Source organism: Coregonus clupeaformis, chromosome 40 (genome assembly GCF_020615455.1).
Source record: "Coregonus clupeaformis isolate EN_2021a chromosome 40, ASM2061545v1, whole genome shotgun sequence".
In the NCBI taxonomy this organism is placed as follows: Eukaryota; Metazoa; Chordata; class Actinopteri; order Salmoniformes; family Salmonidae; genus Coregonus; species Coregonus clupeaformis.
Window position 1 is genome coordinate 12,925,316 of NC_059231.1, and position 9,361 is coordinate 12,934,676.

The following is a 9,361-nucleotide window of genomic DNA, read 5'->3' on the forward strand; positions in this document are numbered from 1 at the left end:
TAGAGTTAGGGTTACGTAGGGTTGGGTTTACAGTGCCTGGTTACAGTAGGGTTAGGGTTACAGTAGGGTTAGGGTTAAAGTAGGGTTAGGGTTACTGTAGGTGGACTGTGTTACAGTAGGGTTAGGGTTACAGTAGGGTTAGGGTTACATAGGTTGGGTTACAGTAGGGTTAGGGTTACAGTAGGTACCCTGTGTTACAGTAGGATTAGGGTTACAGTAGGGTTAGGGTTACAGTAGGGGTTGGGGTTACAGTAGGGTTAGGGTTACAGTAGGGTTAGGGTTCCAGAAGGGTTAGGGTTACAGTAGGGTTAGGGTTACAGAAGGGTTGGGGTTACAGTAGGGTTAGGGTTACAGTAGGGTTAGGGTTACAGTAGGGTTAGGGTTAAAGTAGGGTTAGGGTTACAGTAGGGTTAGGGTAACAGTAGGGTTAGGGTTACAGAAGGGTTGGGTTACAGTAGGGTTAGGGTTACAGAAGGGTTAGGGTTACAGTAGGTGGACTGTGTTACAGTAGGGTTAGGGTTACAGTAGGGTTAGGGTTACAGTAGAGTTAGGGTTACAGTAGGGTTAGGGTTACAGTAGGGTTAGGGTTACAGTAGGGTTAGGGTTACTGTAGTTGGACTGTGTTACAGTAGGGTTAGGGTTACAGTAGGGTTAGGGTTACATAAGGGTTAGGGTTACAGTAGGGTTAGGGTTACAGTAGGTGGACTGTGTTACAGTAGGGTTAGGGTTACAGTAGGGTTAGGGTTACAGTAGGGTTAGGGTTACAGAAGGGTTAGGGTTACAATAGTGTTAGGGTTACAGTAGGGTTAGGGTTACAGTAGGGTTAGGGTTACAGTAGGGTTAGGGTTACAATAGGGTTAGGGTTACAGTAGGTGGACTGTGTTACAGTAGAGTTAGGGTTACAGTAGGGTTAGGGTTACAGTAGGTGGACTGTGTTACAGTAGAGTTAGGGTTACAGTAGGGTTAGGGTTACAGTAGGGTTAGGGTTACTGTAGGTGGACTGTGTTACAGTAGGGTTAGGGTTCGTGGGTTAGGGTTACTGTAGGTGGACTGTGTTACAGTAGGGTTAGGGTTACAGTAGGGTTAGGGTTACATAAGGGTTAGGGTTACAGTAGGGTTAGGGTTACAGTAGGTACCCTGTGTTACAGTAGGATTAGGGTTACAGTAGGGTTAGGGTTACAGTAGGGTTAGGGTTACAGTAGGGTTAGGGTTACAGTAGGGTTAGGGTTCCAGAAGGGTTAGGGTTACAGTAGGGTTAGGGTTACAGAAGGGTTGGGGTTACAGTAGGGTTAGGGTTACAGTAGGGTTAGGGTTACAGTAGGGTTAGGGTTAAAGTAGGGTTAGGGTTACAGTAGGGTTAGGGTAACATTAGGGTTAGGGTTACAGAAGGGTTAGGGTTACAGAAGGGTTAGGGTTACAGTAGGGTTAGGGTTACAGAAGGGTTAGGGTTACAGTAGGTGGACTGTGTTACAGTAGGGTTAGGGTTACAGTAGGGTTGGGTTACAGTGGTTAGGGTTACAGTAGGGTTAGGGTTACAGTAGGGTTAGGGTTACAGTAGGGTTAGGGTAACATTAGGGTTAGGGTTACAGAAGGGTTAGGGTTACAGAAGGGTTAGGGTTACAGTAGGGTTAGGGTTACAGTAGGGTTATGGTTACAGTAGGGTTAGGGTTACAGTAGGGTTAGGTTTAAAGTAGGGTTAGGGTTACAGTAGGGTTAGGGTTAAAGTAGGGTTAGGGTTACTGTAGGTGGACTGTGTTACAGTAGGGTTAGGGTTACAGTAGGGTTAGGGTTACATAAGGGTTAGGGTTACAGTAGGGTTAGGGTTACAGTAGGTACCCTGTGTTACAGTAGGATTAGGGTTACAGTAGGGTTAGGGTTAAAGTAGGGTTAGGGTTACAGTAGGGTTAGGGTTACAGTAGGGTTAGGGTTACAGAAGGGTTAGGGTTACAGTAGGTACCCTGTGTTACAGTAGGATTAGGGTTACAGTAGGGTTAGGGTTACAGTAGGGTTAGGGTTACAGTAGGGTTAGGGTTACAGTAGGGTTATGGTTACAGTAGGGTTATGGTTACAGTAGGGTTAGGGTTACAGTAGGGTTAGGGTTACAGTAGGGTTAGGGTTACAGAAGGGTTAGGGTTACAGTAGGGTTAGGGTTAAAGTAGGGTTAGGGTTACTGTAGGTGGACTGTGTTACAGTAGGGTTAGGGTTACAGTAGGTACCCTGTGTTACAGTAGGATTAGGGTTACAGTAGGGTTAGGGTTAAAGTAGGGTTAGGGTTACAGTAGGGTTAGGGTTACAGTAGGGTTAGGGTTACAGTAGGGTTAGGGTTACAGTAGGTGGACTGTGTTACAGTAGGGTTAGGGTTACAGTAGGGTTAGGGTTAAAGTAGGGTTAGGGTTACAGTAGGGTTAGGGTTACAGAATGGTTAGGGTTACAGTAGGGTTAGGGTTAAAGTAGGGTTAGGGTTACAGTAGGGTTAGGGTTACTGTAGGTGGACTGTGTTACAGTAGGGTTAGGGTTACAGTAGGGCTAGGGTTACAGTAGGGTTAGGGTTACAGAAGGGTTAGGGTTACAATAGGGTTAGGGTTACAGTAGGTGGACTGTGTTACAGTAGAGTTAGGGTTACAGTAGGGTTAGGGTTACAGTAGGTGGACTGTGTTACAGTAGAGTTAGGGTTACAGTAGGGTTAGGGTTACAGTAGGGTTAGGGTTACAGTAGGTACCCTGTGTTACAGTAGGGTTAGGGTTACAGTAGGGTTAGGGTTACAGTAGGTACCCTGTGTTACAGTAGGGTTAGGGTTACAGTAGGGTTAGGGTTACAGTAGGGTTAGGGTTACAGTAGGGTTAGGGTTACAGTAGGGATAGGGTTACAGTAGGGTTAGGGTTACAGTAGGGTTAGGGTTAAAGTAGGGTTAGGGTTACAGTAGGGTTAGGGTTAAAGTAGGGTTAGGGTTACTGTAGGTGGACTGTGTTACAGTAGGGTTAGGGTTACAGTAGGGTTAGGGTTACATAAGGGTTAGGGTTACAGTAGGGTTAGGGTTACAGTAGGTACCCTGTGTTACAGTAGGATTAGGGTTACAGTAGGGTTAGGGTTAAAGTAGGGTTAGGGTTACAGTAGGGTTAGGGTTACAGTAGGGTTAGGGTTACAGAAGGGTTAGGGTTACAGTAGGTACCCTGTGTTACAGTAGGATTAGGGTTACAGTAGGGTTAGGGTTACAGTAGGGGTAGGGTACAGTAGGGTTAGGTTACAGTAGGGTTAGGGTTACAGTAGGGTTAGGGTTACAGTAGGTTAGGGTTACAGAAGGGTTAGGGTTACAGTAGGGTTAGGGTTACAGTAGGGTTAGGGTTACAGAAGGGTTAGGGTTACAGTAGGGTTAGGGTTAAAGTAGGGTTAGGGTTACTGTAGGTGGACTGTGTTACAGTAGGGTTAGGGTTACAGTAGGGTTAGGGTTACAGAAGGGTTAGGGTTACAGTAGGGTTAGGGTTACAGTAGGGTTAGGGTTACAGTAGGTACCCTGTGTTACAGTAGGATTAGGGTTACAGTAGGGTTAGGGTTAAAGTAGGGTTAGGGTTACAGTAGGGTTAGGGTTACAGTAGGTACCCTGTGTTACAGTAGGATTAGGGTTACAGTAGGGTTAGGGTTAAAGTAGGGTTAGGGTTACAGTAGGATTAGGGTTACAGTAGGGTTAGGGTTACAGTAGGGTTAGGGTTAAAGTAGGGTTAGGGTTACAGTAGGATTAGGGTTACAGTAGGGTTAGGGTTACAGTAGGGTTAGGGTTACAGTAGGTACCCTGTGTTACAGTAGGATTAGGGTTACAGTAGGGTTAGGGTTAAAGTAGGATTAGGGTTACAGTAGGATTAGGGTTACAGTAGGGTTAGGGTTAAAGTAGGGTTAGGGTAACAGTAGGGTTAGGGTAACAGTAGGATTAGGGTTACAGTAGGATTAGGGTTACAGTAGGGTTAGGGTTAAAGTAGGGTTAGGGTTACAGTAGGGTTAGGGTTAAAGTAGGGTAAGGGTTACAGTAGGGTTAGGGTTACAGTAGGGTTAGGGTTAAAGTAGGGTAAGGGTTACAGTAGGGTTAGGGTTAAAGTAGGGTAAGGGTTACAGTAGGGTTAGGGTTACAGTAGGGTTAGGGTTAAAGTAGGATTAGGGTTACAGTAGGATTAGGGTTACAGTAGGGTTAGGGTTAAAGTAGGGTTAGGGTTACAGTAGGGTTAGGGTTAAAGTAGGGTAAGGGTTACAGTAGGGTTAGGGTTACAGTAGGGTTAGGGTTACAGTAGGGTTAGGGTTACAGTAGGGTTAGGGTTACAGTATGGTTAGGGTTACAGTAGGTGGACTGTGTTACAGTAGGGTTAGGGTTACAGTAGGGTTAGGGTTACAGTATGGTTAGGGTTACAGTAGGTGGACTGTGTTACAGTAGGGTTAGGGTTACATTAGGGTTAGGGTTACAGTAGGTGGACTGTGTTACAGTAGGGTTAGGGTTACATTAGGGTTAGGGTTACAGTAGGGTTAGGGTTACAGTAGGGTTAGGGTTACAGTAGGATTAGGGTTACAGTAGGGTTAGGGTTAAAGTAGGGTTAGGGTTACAGTAGGGTTAGGGTTACAGTAGGGTTAGGGTTACAGTAGGGTTAGGGTTAAAGTAGGGTTAGGGTTACAGAAGGGTTAGGGTTACAGTAGGGTTAGGGTTACAGTAGGGTTAGGGTTACAGTAGGGTTAGGGTTACAGTAGGGTTAGGGTTACAGTAGGTACCCTGTGTTACAGTAGGATTAGGGTTACAGTAGGGTTAGGGTTACAGTAGGGTTAGGGTTAAAGTAGGTACCCTGTGTTACAGTAGGATTAGGGTTACAGTAGGGTTAGGGTTACAGTAGGTGGACTGTGTTACAGTAGGATTAGGGTTACAGTAGGGTTAGGGTTACAGTAGGTGGAGTGTTTTACAAAATCCCTTTAAGGGACTGATGAGGTCACAGACTTACATCCCGCTTTTTCCTGCGCTTCAGCCAGGATATGTCATCCAGCCCCGAGAGCAGCCAGGACATGTCATCCAGCCCCGAGAGCTGCCGCTCATCCTTCACTAGAGAGACACAACAACAAAGTTAGAGAAACACACCAAGGTCTACGGCAGGATACCGACGCCATGCTGTGTTCTGTGATTATGTGTCAACAAGTCCCGACCTGCGTCAAATACATGAAAGTATTAAGCTGATGTATGCATAGGTCAAATATTTGAAAGAAGCACTTGAAGTATGTTTAATTTACCCTTGGAGTTTGTACTTCACTCCATTGGTTCCAATCTACCAGGCAAATCAAGCGCAACACAGATATTTGACATATGTATTTGACCCAGGTGAGGGGAATCTAATGTCTAAGGTTTTGGAAGGCCAGGTAGACAGGCCATGAGAGTGTTAATGTAAAGTGGTGGTGGGCGGGTGGAGGATATGCAAGATCCAAGACGGCAGCCAGATGCAGAACACCTTACCCAGTTCCTCTGAGTCACTGTTCCACTGGAGGCTGGGAGTCCTGCGCAGTGAGTGGGGCCGTGCGGCTGTATCCTGTGAGGGAGAAACCATCAACAGGCCGTCAACAGGGGTGTGATGAGGGTGGAGGGAACAGGGAAGAGGGGTCAAGTTACAGAAGAAAAGGTTATTGGAGGGTATCGACATTAAACTGCATAACAAGGAACATGATCAGGTTTTCACAACTATAGAGTCAACATCAATCAATAGTTAAAATCAAATACTTTATTATGCTAAATACATTATCATTGTCCTTTCCATTTTCATCATGGACCTTGAATGGTATACAGTATGTTCTGGGCTTATGTAACATTAGGAAAAGATCAATAAGACATTAGTGAGGTAAAACCATTTCTATACGTACAGCACTTTGTAATCATATGTCCTTCATTATAGCAAACCATGGACTTCCTTCAAAAACAAGAATGCCCTTGACAATGGCGTATGTCAATTTTCACTAGATAACCTAATGTGCCTTTACAGTAAAAAGGAGGCTTTAGTAATGGTAAAAGGAGGCTTTAGTAACGGTAAAAGGAGGGTTTAGTAACGGTCAAAGGAGGCTTTAGTAACGGTAAAAGGAGGCTTTAGTAATGGTAAAAGGAGGCCTTAGTAACGGTAAAAGGATGCTTTAGTAATGGTCAAAGGAGGCTTTAGTAACGGTAAAAGGAGGGTTTAGTAATGGTAAAAGGAGGCCTTAGTAACGGTAAAAGGATGCTTTAGTAATGGTAAAAGGAGGCTTTAGTAACGGTAAAAGGAGGCTTTAGTAACGGTAAAAGGAGGCTTTAGTAACGGTATAAGGAGGCTTTAGTAACGGTATAAGGAGGGTTTAGTAATGGTATAAGGAGGCTTTAGTAATGGTATAAGGAGGCTTTAGTAACGGTAAAAGGAGGCTTTAGTAATGGTATAAGGAGGCTTTAGTAACGGTATAAGGAGGGTTTAGTAATGGTAAAAGGAGGCTTTAGTAACGGTAAAAGGAGGCTTTAGTAATGGTAAAAGGAGACTTTAGTAACGGTAAAAGGAGGCTTTATTAATGGTATAAGGAGGCTTTAGTAACGGTAAAAGGATGCTTTAGTAATGGTAAAAGGAGGCTTTAGTAACGGTGAAAGGAGGCTTTAGTAACGGTAAAAGGAGGCTTTAGTAACGGTAAAAGGAGGCTTTAGTAACGGTAAAAGGAGGCTTTAGTAACGGTAAAAGGAGGCTTTAGTAACGGTAAAAGGAGGCTTTAGTAACGGTAAAAGGAGGCTTTAGTAACGGTAAAAGGAGGCTTTAGTAATGGTAAAAGTGGTAAAAGCGATTCTAGCAGTAACACAAGTAGAGGTAGAACAATGTTATTAGTGTAGCAAAGATTTGTAAAAACATAAATGGAAGGAAGAACTTACAATTGAGTGAGTCTGTTGCAACGGCTCCATTAGATAGACATAGAGTCCATCATCAAACATTCCTCTGTCAGGCAAAGACAGGGGGAGCGAGAGGAAAAGTAAAGACAGTCAATACTGAGTCAATAGCAGAGTGCACAGATGAATACATTTACATTTTAGTCATTTAGCAGACGCTCTTATCCAGAGCGACTTACAGTTAGTGAGTGCATACATTATTCTTTTTTTTTTGTTTATATATATATATATATATATATTTTTTTTTTACTGGCCCCTCGTGGGTATTGAACCCACAACCCTGGCGTTGCAAACGCCATGCTCAACCAACTGAGCTACATCCCTGCCAACCAACTGAGCTACAATATCCACACATATTCCAGGCACTGATTATTATATAAAACTACTGCTGTTCGTTCACTTACTGCAGCCCATTGCAGGTAGACAAGGCCACATGGGAGTCATCTTTCCCCCTCACCTGGCCATAGTAGTAACAGTGCTCACCTCCCTGAGGGAACACAGAAACAACACTTAAACAACACTTAAACAACACAGAAACAACACTTAAACAACACAGAAACAACACTTAAACAACACTTAAACAACACTTAAACAACACAGAAACAACACTTAAACAACACTTAAACAACACAGAAACAACACAGAAACAACTCTTAAACAACACTTAAACAACACAGAAACAACACTTAAACAACACAGAAACAACACTTAAACAACACAGAAACAACACTTATACAACACAGAAACAACTCTTAAACAACACTTAAACAACACAGAAACAACACTTAAACAACACTTAAACAACACAGAAACAACACTTAAACAACACTTATACAACACAGAAACAACACTTAAACAACACTTAAACAACACAGAAACAACACTTAAACAACACAGAAACAACACTTAAACAACACTTAAACAACACAGAAACAACACTTATACAACACAGAAACAACACTTAAACAACACTTAAACAACACAGAAACAACACTTAAACAACACTTATACAACATCACACCAACCTACTGAAGAGAACAGGGGAACATGATGATTAGAACATCACTCCTCTACAAGACATTCAACAAACAAATACATACACATACTAGTCCATCTATACAATCTGGAATATACACTACCGGTCAAACACCTGCTCATTCAAGGGTTTTTCTTTATTTTTACTATTTTCTATATTGTAGAATAATAGTGAAGACATCAAAACTATGAAATAACATCCAAAAAGTGTTAAACAAATCGAAATATATTTTATATTTGAGATTCTTCAAATAGCCACCCTTTGCCTTGATGACAGCTTTGCACGCTCTCTCTCTCTCTCTCTCTCTCTCTCTCTCTCTCTCTCTCTCTCTCTCTCTCTCTCTCTCTCTCTCTCTCTCTCTCTCTCTCTCTCTCTCTCTCTCTCTCTCTCTCTCTCTCTCTCTCTCTCTCTCTCTCTCTCTCTCTCTCTCTCTCTCTCTCTCTCTCTCTCTCTCTCTCAGCTAGACCCACCATCCCACGCTGCATAGCTACTGCAGAGCGCCAGTCTCTCCCTTCCCTGTCACATGACCTGGGTTCCAGCCAGGCAGGCAGGCAGGAGAGGCAGGAAGCTGCACGGGAGCGGAGTGGAGCCATGCTGAGTCAGCTAGCTCCACTGTGCCCAGCCCAGCCTTCAGACCCTCAGTCCCTCAGCCCTCAGCCCCTCAGCCCTCAGCCCCTCAGCATAGACCTCAGCCCCTCAGCCTAGCCCTCAGCCCCTCAAACATCAGCCCCTCAGCCCAGCCCAGCCCTCATCCCCTCAGCTTAGCCCTAATCCCCTCAGCCTAGCCCTCATCCCCTCAAGCCACCCAGCCACTCAGCCCAGCTCCTCAGCCTAGCCCTCATCCCCTCAGCCTAGCCCTCATCCCCTCAAGCCCCCCAGCCGCTCAGCCCAGCTCAGCTCCTCAGCCTAGCCCTCATCCCCTCAGCCTAGCCCTCAGCCCCTCAAGCCCCCCAGCCGCTCAGCCCAGCTCAGCCCAGCTCAGCCCCTCAGCCTAGCCCTCATCCCCCCCTCCTAGCCCTCATCCCCTCAGCCTAGCCCTCATCCCCACAGCCTAGCCCTCAGCAACATCAGCCCCTCAGCCCAGCCCAGCCCTCATCCCCTCAGCCTAGCCCTCAGCCCCTCAGCCCTTAAGCCATCAGCCCCTCAGCCATCAGTCCCTCAGCCCATCAGCCCCCAGCTACTCAGACCTGCTCAGCCCCTCAGCCTAGCCCTCAGCCCCTCAGCCCACAAGCCTCTCTCACACGTCTCTCTCTCTCTCTCTCTCTCTCTCTCTCTCTCTCTCTCTCTCTCTCTCTCTCTCTCTCTCTCTCTCTCTCTCTCTCTCTCTCTCTCTCTCTCTCTCTCTCTCTCTCTCTCTCTCTCTCTCTCTCTCTCTCTCTCTCTCTCTCTCTCTCTCTCTCTCTCTCTCTCATTCACTCACT

At 45.2% G+C, this 9,361-nt stretch overlaps 1 protein-coding gene across 4 annotated transcripts in view; it reads right to left on the minus strand.

Moving 5' to 3' along the window:
- The window catches only part of LOC121555022 (disintegrin and metalloproteinase domain-containing protein 23), a 98,060-nt gene that overhangs the window by 61,808 nt on the left and 26,891 nt on the right, over positions 1-9,361 (minus strand). For all 4 annotated transcript variants that reach the window (XR_005997826.2, XM_041868787.2, XM_041868785.2 and 1 more), the window contains exons 5-8: positions 7,309-7,391; positions 6,890-6,953; positions 5,474-5,546; positions 4,971-5,068 (exon numbers count right to left, since the gene is read on the minus strand). Coding sequence is in view for 3 of the 4 variants with exons in the window: in XM_041868787.2 (XP_041724721.1) it covers positions 4,971-5,068; positions 5,474-5,546; positions 6,890-6,953; positions 7,309-7,391 (318 nt within the window). In the remaining variant the exon portion in view is untranslated. The remainder of the gene's footprint in view (positions 1-4,970; positions 5,069-5,473; positions 5,547-6,889; positions 6,954-7,308; positions 7,392-9,361) is intronic.